This window comes from Lepidochelys kempii, chromosome 15, assembly GCF_965140285.1.
Source record: "Lepidochelys kempii isolate rLepKem1 chromosome 15, rLepKem1.hap1, whole genome shotgun sequence".
Classification (NCBI taxonomy): Eukaryota; Metazoa; Chordata; order Testudines; family Cheloniidae; genus Lepidochelys; species Lepidochelys kempii.
The window spans coordinates 19,934,953-19,951,249 of record NC_136394.1 but is presented as its reverse complement, the minus strand read 5'-3'; the positions used below and the strand labels follow the sequence as shown (position 1 = coordinate 19,951,249).

General features: G+C 42.8%; 1 protein-coding gene across 10 annotated transcripts in view; it reads left to right on the top strand.

Moving 5' to 3' along the window:
• Nucleotides 1-16,297, top strand: part of LOC140898633 (E1A-binding protein p400) — a 55,751-nt gene continuing 39,454 nt past the window's right edge. For 3 of the 10 annotated variants that reach the window (XM_073312743.2, XM_073312742.2, XM_073312738.2), the window contains exons 1-10: nucleotides 3-129; nucleotides 6,215-6,528; nucleotides 9,862-10,047; nucleotides 11,073-11,213; nucleotides 12,000-12,075; nucleotides 12,694-12,713; nucleotides 13,228-13,285; nucleotides 14,599-14,685; nucleotides 15,084-15,455; nucleotides 15,695-15,831. In XM_073312743.2, coding sequence (XP_073168844.2) covers nucleotides 6,454-6,528; nucleotides 9,862-10,047; nucleotides 11,073-11,213; nucleotides 12,000-12,075; nucleotides 12,694-12,713; nucleotides 13,228-13,285; nucleotides 14,599-14,685; nucleotides 15,084-15,455; nucleotides 15,695-15,831 — 1,152 coding nt within the window. In that variant the 5' untranslated portion in view covers nucleotides 3-129; nucleotides 6,215-6,453. Of the gene's footprint in view, nucleotides 130-1,249; nucleotides 1,788-5,163; nucleotides 5,570-6,214; nucleotides 6,529-9,861; nucleotides 10,048-10,999; nucleotides 11,214-11,999; nucleotides 12,076-12,693; nucleotides 12,714-13,227; nucleotides 13,286-14,598; nucleotides 14,686-15,083; nucleotides 15,456-15,694; nucleotides 15,832-16,297 lie in introns of those variants that run through there. The other 7 variants (XM_073312744.2, XM_073312745.2, XM_073312747.2 and 4 more) reach the window with 6 other exon arrangements.

The following is a 16,297-nucleotide window of genomic DNA, read 5'->3' as shown; positions in this document are numbered from 1 at the left end:
GGCTGGGAACCCTCGCTGTTCTGTCCCTGCCGGGTGCCCGTAGCGGAGTCCTCCGCCATTCTCTGTCCCCCCCTCCCCCGCGCGCTTGTGATCGCCCCTCGCCCGACAGCCTCGCTCTTCCCGGCTAAGGTGAGTCACTGCGCCAGGGCCCGGAGTGGTACACCCCACCCGGCATTTCTCCCCCTTCAGGGTGAGCTTGCGGTGGTACCACCCGGGACTTCTCTGAGCCGGGCCGAAGGGCCGCTGGGAGGCGGGGCTAGGCCGGAGACACTCCCGCGGCGGGGCGGGGTCGAGGGGAGCTGCCTGAGGGCGGGGGACCAGCTCTGAGAGGGGGGTGTTCAGAGGCGAGACGGTCCCCGAGGGGGTGGAGGACAAGCTCGGGCGGGGCGGGGCTCGCTCGGTTGAAGGGGGGAGAAGCTCGGGCGGGGCGGGGCTGGGCTCGCTCGGTTGAAGGGGGAGAAGCTCGGAGGGGGCGGGGCTCGCTCGGTTGAGGGGGGAGAAGCTCGGGCGGGGCTGGGCTCGCTCTGTTGAACGGGGGAGAAGCTCGGAGGGGGCGGGGCTGGGCTCGCTCGGTTGAAGGGGAGAGGCTCGGAGGGGGCGGGGCTGGGCTCGCTCGGTTGAAGGGGAGAGGCTCGGAGGGGGCGGGGCTGGGCTCGCTCGGTTGAAGGGGAGAGGCTCGGAGGGGGCGGGGCTGGGCTCGCTCGGTTGAAGGGGAGAGGCTCGGAGGGGGCGGGGCTGGGCTCGCTCGGTTGAAGGGGAGAGGCTCGGAGGGGGCGGGGCTGGGCTCGCTCGGTTGAAGGGGAGAGGCTCGGAGGGGGCGGGGCGGGGCTCGCTCGGTTGAAGGGGGAGAGGCTCGGAGGGGGCGGGGCGGGGCTCGCTCGGTTGAAGGGGGAGAGGCTCGGAGGGGGCGGGGCGGGGCTCGCTCGGTGGAAGGGGGAGAGGAGAGGCTCGGAGGGGGCGGGGAGAGGCTCGCTCGGTTGAAGGGGGAGAGGCTCGGAGAGGGCTGGGCTGGGCTCGCTCGGTTGAAGGGGAGAGGCTCGGAGGGGGCGGGGCTGGGCTCGCTCGGTTGAAGGGGAGAAGCTCGGAGGGGGCGGGGCTCGCTCGGTTGAGGGGGGAGAAGCTCGGGCGGGGCTGGGCTCGCTCTGTTGAACGGGGGAGAGGCTCGGAGGGGGCGGGGCTGGGCTGGGCTCGCTCGGTTGAGGGGGAGAAGCTTGGGGGGCGAGGGGTAAGCTCTTGGGGGCGGGGAAGAGGCTGGCGCCAGATCCCGGTGGACAGCAGCCCGGTGCCTTCTGTCGCTGATCATCAGTGGCAGCCCCTGGGCTGGTGGGCGGGCTGGCAGACCCCTGGGGCCCCCGAGGCCCTGGCTGAGCGAGTGTCTGTCCCGTTTTCCCGCAGGGACCCTGTCACGCAGCTGTCAGCGCTGTGGTGGGTGCAGCCCCGTGCTGCCGTTGTCCGGGGCAGGGGACGACCTGTCTCCTTGCTGAGCCTTACACCGCCCCTAAAGCTTGATGCCTCCACGCAGGTGTCTGTGCCTTTCTGGGGTTTAAGGTTACCCCCAGAATAGGCTGCTTGACTCTCTGTGCTCCTGGGACAGACGCTCCTTAACCGCTGGTTTGTTAAAAACAACCCAACAAAACACAGGCTGAGTTAAGCTTGGTGCTGCGTGGCCCCCCTCCAGCTGGTTTTTAGGCCTCGGGAAGGCGCAAGGGGAGTCCTCTAAAAATCTGGGGCATCGCTTGAAACAAGACACACTGGGCACCCTTACTTCAGACCTGGATATATATATAGTAAGAACATTTACTGCTTCACTCTTGCCTTGAAAATGTTGCTGTTTCCAGGGTTGGTGCTAGAAGAAGCATCAAATAGATTGACAAGCACAAAATGACACACAAACCTAAATATTTAACTTGCAATAGAAGACTAAAGCAAAGAAATGTAGTACTAACACAAACAAGATTCCTAGTCTAGACATGGCCTAAGCAGGTACCCAAATGAGGGATATATGGTGTATATTGGATACATGTATGTTTTACTTTAACTCAGATCTTCCTTGCTTTTATGGATATTAATTACTGTGTTAATGTTGTTTGGACTTAGTCATCTCTATTGTTAAGGTAAATTGGGCGTGCAGAGAAATACAAGGAGCTGCCTATCCGATATATTTTCTGTCTCGATGTATGATATCTATGTTGCTGTGCTGCTTCCCTGTATCCCCTGCCCTTAAGGGATATATCTCCTCTGGAAGCCTGCCTGCACCACAGTTACCAAATATAACTATTTATAATGAGTTGAATTCCAGTAGCTGGGCAGAATGGGAACATGACACTGCAGTTTGACCAGCAGCTCTAGGAATCCAGCAGATAATGTTTATCTTATTGCTAATCACAAATCCAACGTTGTCCAAAGGAGGTTTGAGCATTGATCTCTAGCACATACTCTAGTTATTTTGCCATTGCTCCAACAGGTTCAGTCTCAAAGCCCTACACAATCCAGCTCTGTACTGGTGCTGTCGTTACCAAATGTTTAGGTAGACATTCTAGATCCTGGCTTCAATATTTAACACCAAGATTTGTAAATGTTGGTGTGTTGGGAGATTAATTAATCTGAGGCCTTCAAATTATGGACTTTTTGTATATCAAGAAAGCTCAAGCATGGGTACAACTTCCATATTCTGGAGCAACTGCTGTTGTATGAGAATTCAGGTTTTGACAACCTCATTCACAGATTGTTTCATTCAGCATCTTGGACCTATAGCTAGTGAAGCAAACATTGTCAGTGACTAGCCGATGTCATATGAAAACTACTAATTTTCCACCATGAATCAATACTAGTATCCAAGGGCAGCTTCTAACAGCATCAAGTGTTCCAAGGAAAATAATTGAGCAGATCCATTGTATATGATGGGACATCAAGTAGATTAAAAGCTGGAGCTAAAAGAGGTGTGGGGAAAATGCTGAGGGGGGTCTCCTGGAGGAAAAGGGGAGAAGTTCTGAGGAGGCGGTCTTGAAGGGCTGAGGGAGAAGCTCTTGAGTTTGGGGGAAGGGGAAAAGACCAGGTCTCAGTGGCCAGCCCCGTGCTTTCTATAGCTGATTTTCAGTGGCAGCCCCTGGGCTGGCAGTGTGAGGACTGGCAGGCAGGCCCATATGGCCACTGAGGCCCTGGCTGACCATCGCCTCCTTTTTGAGCTACTCTTGTACAGGATTTGTTTAACCTTGTTTGCTTCGCTACAGATATACAGTAGTAGGGGGGCAAAATCCCTAAAAGCTAGAAGAGATTCAACCTACAACTCAAGAAACTGCTGATAAGAAAGCAGTGCTTAGATTGCCACTACGAATGGATGAGGGTTCTGAAGGAATACTTGATTGAACTATTTCTTGCTACATTGTCAAAAGGAATAGGATGAACTTCTTAGCTTTTAAGAAAAAATACCGTGTGCCATTACAAGCATACCTTAGGCAAAGTAGTTTGGATCTGGAGGAGGAGGAAAAATCTGAGATTATCAATCATGAGGTAAAAAACCTTTAGTAACTTGGAATGGAGACACTAAAGGAAATATTAGTGAAAGCACAGACGTAGCACAAATATTTGTACTCATGAGATCCCAAGTTCCGAAGAACAGTGATTTTGCTAGAGAAGTGTTTTTCAAGCAAGTGAAGAATTTGGTGAAGGCCATCAGAAACACACAGGAGGTAAGTAATATGAAGGAGAAGAATTGGGATGCTTAGTATGTACATCCTCGTAATCATATACATTTTCATTGTAATTTTAAAATAAAGTCACAGTCTTCTTCCTTTGGCAAGTAATTATATAGCAATTAGTGAAATCTTCAAGGTAGTTTAATTACATTGTGGTTTGCTATCTGAACAGACATAAGGGTTCTTAAAATTGTGTGTGTGGTGTAAAGTCTGTTGCCTAAAGCTGAGGATTCCATTTTCCCCCTATTTAACTACAGCAGCTGTAACTGGATTTTGTAAAACAGTGTCACAAAATGAAAGATGACATGAAAACTTTCTTTCTTAATTAAAAAGCATATATTAACTTTGGGAATGAGATTAATTCTTGTTGATATAAATGTTGATATATTCACGTACGGGGGGGGGGTGCCTTTACTCTGCTTAACTTGAACCATTTTTGTTCTTAATTGTGTCACTTAGCTGTGCTCTTATTTGGATCATGGCCCTTTTGTGACCAGAAGCAAGTTTTGTAATCGCGCAGTGTCCGCTGCTGGCAATTTAAAGCCTAGTTAATTTCAAAACTGAATTGTTTTCCTTCCTTTCCAAAGTTATTAATTAGTTTATCTCCTTAGAAAGTTGTCATACAGTAACAGAAATACAAATGGCTTAATTCTCTTTGTTACCTGTATAGGCTCTGACTCATTTTCTCTTTTCTTTCTCCCTTTGTTCCACCTCTCTCAACCACTCTGCTATATTGCTGCACCTCAGTCATGATCCCTAGCATCAATAAAGGCAATGGTTGAAGTGCCTGTTGTTTATAAAATGTTATGGGTTTCTATCATGGGAAGCTTTGTAATTCTTATATATTAGGAAGGACGTTTAAAAAACCCTTTTGATTTGAGTTGAACTTAATACAAGGGTTCCAATTGTGATAGGCCTTCATAATTGCACACACTTCCACTGTGATAGAAGTCTATTAGAAACAATACATGATTCACAGCAAAATATGCTTTTTCCTCTTATGATTTCAGTGAAACAGCTGTATAATGGAGTATTATCAATAAAATGCTGCATAGTTCTCAGAAATTTTAAAAGGATAATTACTTTCTTTTTTCACAATATTTTCTCTGGGGAAAAGATTGTGACAGAACAAGGCAGATGGAGATATATTCCTGCAACTGCCCACCTAGATACAAGTTAGAAATTGTTTTTTTTCATCTTAGCAGCAACTATTTCAAATACTGTTCAAAAGTTCTAATTTATGTATCATCCCAAGATTTTTTCCTTCATTAAATTTGATATGTTATAGAAGAATTCACTACTTTTGACTGCATCTCTCATCAATTAAAAACAATAAAATGTTGCCTCTAAACTTGCATGGCTAGTTTTGATAACAGTACAGCAAACAGCTTAGTTCCTTAGTTTGTTGTTAATTTCGTCTAATTTATTTACTTCTGGACTGTGCACTGTTTGGGTTTCCCTTCTCCTGGCATTTTAAGGGGGATTTTGCATCCTGCTTGTTGCTGTACAGTTTTCAGAATAGATCATACCTAGAATTTGTTCAAGTGATGCAAATATGAGAGTGTCAATTACAGAACTAAAGTAAAGATTAAGAGTTATGATCTACCTGTAAATTGCTAAATGCCCTCAATTTCCTTTTAAATCAGTGGGACTTGAGGTGTTCCATTGTAGAACTGGGCCACTCTTGTTAATGAGACCACTCTAACAAGTAAGGGTTTTGGTATTGGGCCCATTGTACTACTGTAAAAATGACCAGAGTGATTCCAGTGAGAATGAATGTCTGGAAAGAAAATGACTGACTGTGAAAACACAGTTATAATGGAAGTTTGTGGCTTCAGATGTTCCTCTTCAACAGCTAATGCCAATGATACAAGGTAAAAGTTTTAGAATAAAGCTGGTATACCCACTACTGATACCAAAGATTTATAGTTAATGTTTAATAATGCAAATGACCATGACTAGTCTAGTTTTACCTTTCTAATTAAAGATAATTGCTTACATTATTTTTTCTCTAATTGGAACATTACACCTAATACCAATTAATTTAACATAAAAACTCTCTGGGGTAAATTCCTGGTAACCTTGGTGAGAGTTGCACATCTCATTCTCAGAGCTCTGGGTTGGATATTTTACCCCTCTGTGTCTAATTTGCTGTTTTTCTTAATTGTTGTTTTAGTGAAGTTGTTCCTTTGATCGTTTGATACTCTGACTAATATAAAATTGATTGCCTGATTCACATCTCTTTATCTTGCATATTCATAAACAGAAAATTAGTTTATCATCAGCTTAAAGAGCAGCATTGCTATACAGCACACTTTAAAACACTGATTGCTTTGCAGCTTGGTAGCTGTAGTTTTTTGGTATGTAATTATATTATAGTGATGGTGTCCTGTGATAAAGCAACTTGGTTAACAAAAATCTCTGTGTTTTCCCTTTTGCTATCTTAATATTTCACTAGTTAAATTAGCAGAACGTCAACCCTTAAAATGGATATGTTATGATTTTCTTTTGCTTTGCAGGTAGAATGCCTCCCACTCCTCCAACAGTGCAATTTGCAGGACAGAAACAAAGCCAACAACAGTAAAATAATCCATCCAAGCATCTGTCTGTGGAAAATGTGGCAAGTTCACACACTCCTCCATCTCAGCTGCTCGGGAGGCAGCAACCTGCTGACGTCTTCACAGTGGCTTTCCCAGCTTCATTGCAGCTTTCACAGCATCAACCACCTGTCGGAGAGTTTCCAGAACAGCCTCAGAAAATGGAGTCCCAGCCACAAAGTATTTCCATCGTTTCGGCTCCATATAGCCACCTCATGATATCTCTTCAACAGCAGGTACAGCCAGCAGTCCATGTACAGAGGCAGGTGCCACTGTTACCTGTTGCTGCGTTGGAGCTGGTATTCTGATTAAAACTTCTTTTATACAAGCACTGTCTTGTATGAAATCTATAGAAAGTGTGGTTTTGTGTGTTATGTTTTGGGAAATGCATGCAGGTTTTCCTCTATTATGTTGTTTGTTTAACACAATTGGGTAGTTCTGTTTGACTGTGATAGAGAGAGAATCCTAGGAACAAAGACATAATGTTGTAATCTTTTTGTCTAGTTTTGGGTCTCTTACCATGTCAAGTTTGAAGGTAGGTAAACTCTGTTCATAGCCTTTCTGCTGCTTTATTCTCTTAAGGATTTACTTTTGTGAAGTAAATATTCCTTAATCTTCTTTTTTCTAGTTGGTCTAATACTCAACCCCAGGAACTTTAAGAATCTTTAGTTTTGTTTTTATTTCCTTTTACTTCACCAAATTAATTTTTATATTTAAGTGTATTTAATACCTGTGGAAGGTTTCATTCAGATTGACAGCCTTGAAGATTGAAGTCACCTGCCTAACGTGTACAACATAAGGAGGGGCATGCAAACTTTTTCACAGTGCCCTGACAAGATGGACCCTGTATGTTAGGTCTGAGATCTCTGGGGAAGAGAGAGTTATTGATTTCCTGTGCCCATTTAGTCCTATGCATTTCTGATACTGTCAGTAAGGGAGCAAAGTAGGGCCAATAATCGTGGGTTTTTTACTGGAACTTATTAGGAACCAATGACTCACTTCAGAGAGCCATCACATAGTAAAACTGGATTTTGATTATTAATTTGTAGATGAAAATCTTTGTGTCCATGCACACTTCACATATTCTGTAGCTAATAGTATCTGTATTCCAGTTTCTCTTATCATACAGTGGTAGCTCTCATAGGTGCTGACTCCGTGGGTGTTCTGGGGCACAAGCACCCACCAAAAAAAAAAAAAGAGATGTTCAGCACCTGCAGGGCTGGATTAATCTTTTGTGGGCCCCAGCACCTGGCCCAGCCCCGAGGCTCCTCCTGCTGCTCCGCCCCAAGGTCTTGTCCCTACTCGGCCTGTTCCTCCCAAGGCCCCAACCACCGCTTGCACGGTAGTGGGTGGGAGGGAGAGAGGAAGGGAGTGAAGAGAAATACCCACTGGCAAAAACAAAAGTCAGTGTCTGTGGTAGTTCTGGAGAGAGTGGTGCCTAGGAAAGGGCCAAGATATCTACCTTGTCTTTGCTGGAATTATTTTCTTCAGGACCTAATATATCAATCTGTATTTTGTTGAAAATAATATTTGTCCAGTTGTGATTTAGCAAAAGACTCCAGTAGCGGGTGGTTGCTTTTCTTTCAACTTGGATTTAGTAATGGCCATCAGGTTAAATGGTTGCTTTCAGCTGAAAAATGAAAGGTCTCTGTCTCAAGATGCATCATTCAAACAAACAGTATTACAATCTAGTGGAGGAAAGGGTGATTCTTCAACTGGTCTCTTTTGAAAATTCTGGACTTCAGACTATACGAGGGGTGGGCAAACTTTTTGGCCCGAGGGCCACATCTGGGTGGGGAAATTTCATGCAGGCCATGAATGTAGGGCTGGGGTAGGGGTTGGGGTGTGGGAGGGGAGTGTGGGGTGGGAGTGGAGTGTGGTGTGCAGGAAGGAACTCAGGGCAAGGGGTTGTGGTGCAGGAGGGGATGCGGCATTCGAGTGGGGGCTCAGGTCGAGGGTTGGCAGCTCAGGGCAGGGGATTGGGGTGCAGCAGGGAGTTGGGGTGAAGGAGGGGCTCAGGGTGCGGGCTCCGGCCCAGTGCCACTTACACTGAGGGGCTCTGGGGTGGCAGCTGTGCACAGCGGGACTAAGGCAGGCTCCCTGCCTGCCCTGGCGCCACATCGCTCCTGGAAGTGGCCAGTACCGCGGCCCCTGCGGGAGGGGCCGAGGGCTCTTTGTGCTGCCCCTGCCTCTGGGTACCTCCCCTGAAGTTCCCAGCTAATGGGAGCTTCTGGGGCAATGCCTGCAGGTGAGGGCAGCACGTGGAGCCCTGTTCCCTCCTTGCCCCCCCGCCCCCTCCAAGGCTGCAGGGAGCGGCGCGGGGCCAGGGTGGACAGGGAGCCTGCCTTAGCCCCACTGCACCACGGGGCTGGCAATCCCACAGGCCATAGTTTGCCCCCCCCCCCCCGGACTATACACTGAAGAGACTAATAGAGTAATCCTTTGTTGAAAAGGAAAGCAGTATTATGAATCTACTAAGTTTTGCACAGAGTTTCATGAAAAGTTTTGCATAAGAGTCTTATGCAGATCCTTTGCACTGGTGTAAAATTCACTCAGCATGCAGATATCATGCAGCCACCTGCATACTACAGCGAGATGTGCTTTATAAATTCTGATAGGGTATTATATTTGACTTGAGTGAGAGGCATCCTTCCTTTTCTAGAAAGGAAATGCTTTAAAAAGATTTTCTTGGAGGAAAAGAACTTGGGCCTCATGATATCAATTATGCGAGACAATTATCGGAGACATCATTATGAGACATTTATCCTTTTATCTCTAGTAAGAAAAGGCATGAAAAGGTGTGACAGACAGTCCTCCAAGGAAATAGAATCTGTTCCATATAATGGTATCCGAGAGGTGGTATAACCTGTTTTGTAAGCAGAGATGCAATTAAACAAAATAAATTATCCCAAACAGTAGTTGTATAACTTGTGTATGCACAAGAGCCAACTAGAGAATGATTACAGATATTCTTAAAAAAAATCCAGTAAATTGTGCAAGTTCATGCTTTGGCACTAGCTTTGCAAAGCTTCCATCTATGAAATGATAGGATAAATGGGGGAACTCCGCATGTAGTTTTCTGCTCTCTATTTTAATGTTAATTTGTATTAAAACTTATTCATCAAATTATTCCCTACTTGGTTCTCAGAATAAGAAAGGAGGATGGAATTGAAATTGTATCTGAGCCAGCCATCAATAATCATTAGTCAGATGTGTAGGCTTTGAAATTTTTTGTTTAAAGTGTGATATGCTGCATTGGGGGGAAAAGCTACTATGCTGATGATTATTTTCACCTTTTCAAAACATCTATTCTGAAGTCTTCAAGAGAGAGCACCACTCCATCCTGAGTTCCTCTCCTTTTGAGAATTTATGCAAACCATTAATGTTACCTGAACCGTTATTCATATTCTTTATTTGGATAGTGTGATGTAAAATGTGTGAATTGTTTCTGCAGATAGTAATACTTTCTTTCCATCATTCATTTCAGTGAAGAAGTCATGTCTTCTTTCTGTGATCATCCTTTTTTTTATGTAACAAGAGAACTAAGTATAGTTTTGCATATTTTTAAGGAAACCCAAGTGCATCAACGAATAGCAGACCTCAGGAAAGAAGGTTTATGGTCCCTAAGGCGATTGCCCAAACTTCAAGAGGCTGCAAGACCCAAATCTCACCAGGATTATCTACTGGAAGAAATGCAATGGATGGCAACTGATTTTGTTCAAGAGCGAAGGTGGAAAACAGCAACTGCTAAGAAGGTAATATGGATATGATTCTTTCTAACACACAGCATGGAAAAATAGGCAGCATTCTCATGGTTAGAACCTGGACACTGAGAGTCAGAATGCAAGAGTTTTATTTCTGGCTCTGCCACTGACATTGGGCCATTTTCAATCTCCCCGAGCAAAACAAGCATATTTGTAAACTTGTAAAGTTTGTAAAGCACTTCATAAAACACTTATATTTTCAGAGAATTCTAAAGTTCTAAAAGGAGTGACCTTTTGTCTTAAGTATAGGAACCTAGGTCTCTCATCAGCACTGGTGCTAGGTGATTATATATTGGGGCACTAGGTTATTCTGGTATCCTGTAAGGTGACATGAATGTAGATTAGAACATAAGAAATCTCTTCTCTGTGTCTTGGATTCATTTACGTGATGAAAGACTGCAAAAACAGTTCAATCCATGAGCATTAAATTATTGAGCATTATTCTCTCCTCACCAAGAGATCAGTTAATGGTTACCCTAATATATAATTATAGGCATGTCTACACTGCAACGAAATGCCCGCAGCACAGAGTGTCAGAGTCCAGGTCAGTTGATTTTGGCTTGTGGAGCAAGGTCTCCTGGACTAAAAATAGCAGCATAGATGTTGTGTCTCAGACTGGAGCCCAGGCTCTGAACCTTGGGGAGTGGGGAGAATTATACCCTCTCCATCTCCCTGGTTCTCACCAGGTTGCAGAGCCTGGGCTCCAGCCTGGACTTGAATGTCTATACTGCTGTGTTTAGCCCTGCAGCCCAAGCCCCATGAACCCAAGTCAATGACCTGGGCTCTGAGACTTGGCGATAGGTTTTTCTTTATGGTGTAAACATACCCTTAGAGTGTGTGTATTCCTGGTGTGCTTTGCTTAAAGTGTGCGTATATAGGCCTAGGGTTGTTTTTTTTTAGTGGTATATCTTTTCAGGGTATATTTTTTTGCTTTCTTCTCCAGTGTGAGGCACAAAGCAAGAAGCATAGAGCTAGCTGGTGCTACACTTTAAAATAAAACTAATGCTTTTATCCAGCTGATCAGAAATGTGGTGTGCTATCATGAAGATAAGAGACTTCATAAGGAGAGAAGAAAGAAAACAGAACAAAATCGACTGAGGCGCATTGCTGCTTCTACTGCTAGAGAAATTGAACATTTTTGGTCCAGCATTAAACAGGTAAATGTATTGTGAAAGTATAAATGCAAAAATGTTTAAAGAGGTAGTGTAGTGCTATTGAAAAGTTATTGGGCCATATCCTCATATGTGGTTGGTTTGGTTTGTCCTGCACTGACAGAGTAGTATGTTACATGGATGATCTTGCAGTGTACTAGAGCCAAGGCAAGGACTCAAGTAGTGTTGGGGAAAAGGGGCATGGTTGAGACAGTGTCTTGTGCCATGGAGATCCTGGGCTGCATGTTTGGCCCACTATAAACATTAAAACTTGACATAATTTGGATCATTCCGCAGGCAGATTTAATAGAATGGCATGTATAGAACAGCATCAGGATCTGGGCAGCAGTGCCGAGGAGAACTTTAAAGCCATTTTGGCACTCCTCCCCGTTAATGGAACTCTGCATTATGGCCATAGCTGAAGATCTGGCCCAATATTATTATAATTTCTAAACTGCCTATCACTGTAATATCCAGGTATTCTTCAAGATTAAAGATTCATTAGTTTCTTCTGGAAGGAAGAGCCACCCTTGCCTCAGGATCTCATTTAAAAATCAGTATCTGTAAAATTTCAGAGTTCCACACTGGTTTAAAATCTTCTATATTCGAAGACTTCTTAAAATGACAAAAAGCAGCAATTATGTGACTTGATTGGAATGAGGAGTGCATGTAAAGGTTGCCTGTCCTGTTGGTGAAGGAATAGAAGGAAATTCATAGTTCTCTTTAAGATTAAATGCAGTTAACTTCATTAATGTTTACTGCTTTCCTTTCACCTCACACTTCCTTTTTTAGGTGGTAGAATTAAAACTGCAAGTAGAAGAAAAAAGAATGAAAAATACCTCAAATGTACAAGAAATTTCAAAAAGAGGTACATGGATGTTTTTTTATCAAGACATTTTTCAGAAGATTCTCACAAGGTGGAAATGGTGAAAGGCCATCAAAATACTATTTAAAAACAAATGTCTTGGTCATAGTTTTGTATCCTAATTAACTTTTCTCTTTCCTAGTTTAATTAGAACTTTACTTGTGCTGCTGTTAGAATGGATATATTTGAACATAATACCCAGAAGTACCAAGGCTCTCACTGAGAGTTCATTAGCCTGCAGCCTTTGTTGCTGATCTCTTGTTCCTATGTGGGTTTAATATGGCACATCTCATGATTTTCTGAGAGACGGGATGCACCATTTCCATCAAAAAAACAAACTCTCTCTCTCACTTACTTCAGTGGAGTTGCACCTGCTTATGCCAGAGCTGAATTTGGTCCGAGAATTAAATTTGAACATAAATTAAAGCTACAGGACCTCATTGATTTCAGTTCTTCATGCTTTTTTATAACTTTTTCCTTGGCACATAATCATGAATGATCTCATACATTCTTGAAGAAATTGATTAAAAAAATGAAGAAACATGTTGAATAATTTTCAATAGGATGTGCTTTGTTAATCAATGAAAAAATGGTGTCTAATATGCTATTATAATCTTTCAGGTCAAGATACAAGAATTCAGGTAACTACTGTTAAATCAGAATGCATTAGTGAGCTAGCTTACTTATTTTATTTATGCTAATTTTACAGTCCTGAAATGAGTGCTAATTACAGTGAGATTTTTTGTTTTCATGTGGTCAATATAAGACATTCAGATAGTTAATGGTGGTTGTTTTAGTTCATTGTTAAAAATCCAACCTAGTCTCAGTAAAAACATGCTTAAACCTCAGTCCAGAAACTAGATGCATTAGCATAGTCTCCTGTCCCAACACAGTTTCATTTAAGTCAGTGTGGACTCGAGGTGTATAGTTGTCGAGATTAATGCCTGTGTTTGCGGGATTGGGGCCTTGTACTATTGTGTAATTATATTTGGGAGGGAGTCTGGGCAAGGAGGGAAAGTAGCATGAGAATTGTCTTTGGAAGTTTTGGAATGGTCTTACGAAATTGCAGCTGCTTACTGATTATTTTGCATCTTGCATGTTGAAGGTTTGGGATTTATAATTTGTGTAAAATAAGCTCTATTTTCTATTGTTTAGGATCCAGCAATATCTGGGAGAAAAAGAAAAGCAATCACATTGCTTACTGATCACGAAGGTCTGGTTTTTTTTTTTTTTTTTCTCCCAGTTGTAGTTATAGGTTTGTTATAAAGCTATCTGTAAGACTTATTTAAATTAGAAATTTAAGAACATAAACTCACTCAAAGACAAAATTGCCCCAAGTGTATGTGTTGTTTTGAAATGGGGCTTACAAGGCCTAATGATTGTTTAATCGTATGCTTGTTCCTTTAGACTTAAATTTTGAAGAAGCTTTTAAGGAAACACATTGTGGAACATGGAAATAATTAGTAAGGAATATCTTCTGCCAAGATGTCCTTGTGATTAAGGCTGTAAGAAAATCATGAGCAACAACTTTGTTTTGTGAACTGCATCTTTTAGCAGACAAAACAAGTTTTTATAGTTGTCACAAATTTCAGCGCCTCCAGCCCTTAGATGCTGCTTCCAGCAGCAAGAACCAGCCTCTCTGCAGCTGGCTCTGTGTACCTCTACTCCCTGCCAACAAGGAGAACAGTCTGGTTTGAAATGGCATCCCTGTGTTTTGACCACGTGCATCCGGTTGCCACACCACTTACTCAAATTTGGCCTGGCTGCCTGTTCACCAGGGTCAAGCCAAGTTGTTCTCCTTGTCGGACAGGCAGGGAACAGAGATACCTGGAGCCAGCTGCAAAAAGTCTAGCCCCTGCCGCGGGCAGTAGCGTCCAGGGGCAGGCAGTGCTGAAATGAACCCCTGGCAGCCTGGCCCGGTAGGGATCTGCGGTATGAGGGGAGGGATGGAAAGGAGGAGTCTGTGCTGCTGTCACTGGGGCAGGGTTGCCCAGTTAGTGCGCTCCTGCCTGCTCCATGCTGCAATGGAAATTCCTTCCCAGTCTCCTCATGATGGGGTGGAGCAAGCCTGGATATGGGGCGAGGTTGCGGTTTTAGTGTGAGCACACCAAAACTGCAGCTTTAACAAACTATGGCCACAACTTTTGAACAAAAATATCACAACTTTCTTATAGCCTTACTTATGATGTGAAAAGCAGCTTATCTTTAATTTCACTGAGGGTAAAGTGGGTGAAACTCACCTATTCCTTATTCAGTAATAAATCTGACACACATCATTTTAAAACGACAGTTCTCAGCCTTCTTGGTTATCTTTGGAGCTACTGCAGGTACAACACAACTGTAAATGCATATCATGTCAGTAAATGACAGTAATGCTGACTTAAGTTGCATTACATGAGGGGCAAATTTGGCTCATTGCTGAGAAAATTCCTAGAGATTACAGTTAAAGTCACTTCTTGTAATTTAAACAGAGAAATTAAATTGCTCACATTTTTTACTCGCAATATCAATAATGCTTGGTTTTAGAGACAGATGAAGAGAATGCTGAAGTGAGAAATTTTGAAAAAGAAAACATGGGTCATCAAACTGAGTTGACTGATTTAGCCAAAGAAGGTAGGAAGATTGTTTATCAATCTTATGTATGAGGGTTTTTTCTTTTGTAAAGAGTCTTTCTAGCATAGGTATCTTTCCAATGTGTATATTGTAGGATACCTTTTTATAAGATAATGCTGATCTCCTGAAATATACTTGATCTGGAGAAATGTCAGGTTTATTTTTATATGAAAAAAACCTTGGTGTGCATGTATGTATGCGTGCATATATAATGTGTGTGTGTGTGCGCGTGTGTGTATGTATGCAGATATTGTCCCAGTCCACAATTCTTATATCCCAATGGTTAGCACAGCTGAAATGTACATTTTTGAATGGCATGTCTGTATATTGCATCAGTTGTTACTGAAACATGCATCACAGGTACTGGAAACCTCATGATCTTTATTACTTTTGTTCAGAAATGGAAGACTCTGTAAGTGAGAGAGCGAGCCCTCTGAAGGAACTAGTATTCATAGAGTCACTCCTCAGAATTGATCAGCATGCGAGTACAGAGAAAACAAGTGCTGCAATGAAACACATGAGAGACATAGTAGAGGTTGCTGCTGCTGCAGAAGTGCTGTTACCTAAAGACAGTGCTCGAATCACAACGACAGTAAAAGGTGATACTCTGTCCCTGTTGTATGGGACTCTTAGAGAGTATCAGAAGATTGGGCTGGACTGGTTAGTGAAGTTATATAAGAAGAATCTCAATGGTATTCTGGGAGATGAGGCAGGACTTGGCAAAACTACTCAAGTCATTGCCTTTTTCACACACCTGGCTGGTAATGAAGGTATGAAGTGTGAGTTTTTAGTTTTTACTGTAAACCCATATACATAATGTCTTCATTGTCAAATATATGTCTAAAGAATAAAAAATAATTGTTCTAATCTGTTCCAGTCATGAAAATCACGGTAGAATAAATAAAGACTTCTGACTGTAAGCTTTTTCTGTTTGTGCATCAGTTTTTAATGAATTGTGAAGCCATGTGCATTTTTCTCTAATACATGTTGTATTTATACCTCCTTGTAGGTAATTGGGGTCCTCATCTTGTTGTTGTACGGAGCTGTAACATACTGAAGTGGGAGATTGAACTGAAACACTGGTGCCCTGGGTTGAAACTTCTTCTGTATTTTGGCAGCCAAAGAGAACTTATAGAAAAAAAACAGGTATTGTAAGAAATCCATGCACAAAACATGTTGTTTGCAGTAGCATAGACATGCCAAAAGAGGCAGCAAATTATGACCAAGAAACAAATCTCAGAAGTGTCTGGATGGCTAATTTAGCCTGTTTGATAGGGAGTTTTTCCATTGACCTCAGTGGGTAGAAACACTATAATAATATGCAGATTTATAGGAAGCAGTTTGGAAAGAGTCGATTGTAAAGAGAGAGAAAAGAGTTATTAATGACTATCTGTTACCTCAAGAGAAGACACTTTGTATCTACAAGTTGTTTCCTGCTCCCTGGTTAATTAATAATGGATCCAGTTATCCCTATAGATGAGAGTTTTACAAAACTTAAAAGAACATGAATCATTGTGAGTTAAATTAACGATCAAGAAATAAAAACACTGCAATCCAAGATCTTCTAAATATAGCTATGCAGCAATTTATTCTGAGATTTATATTCTAAAAT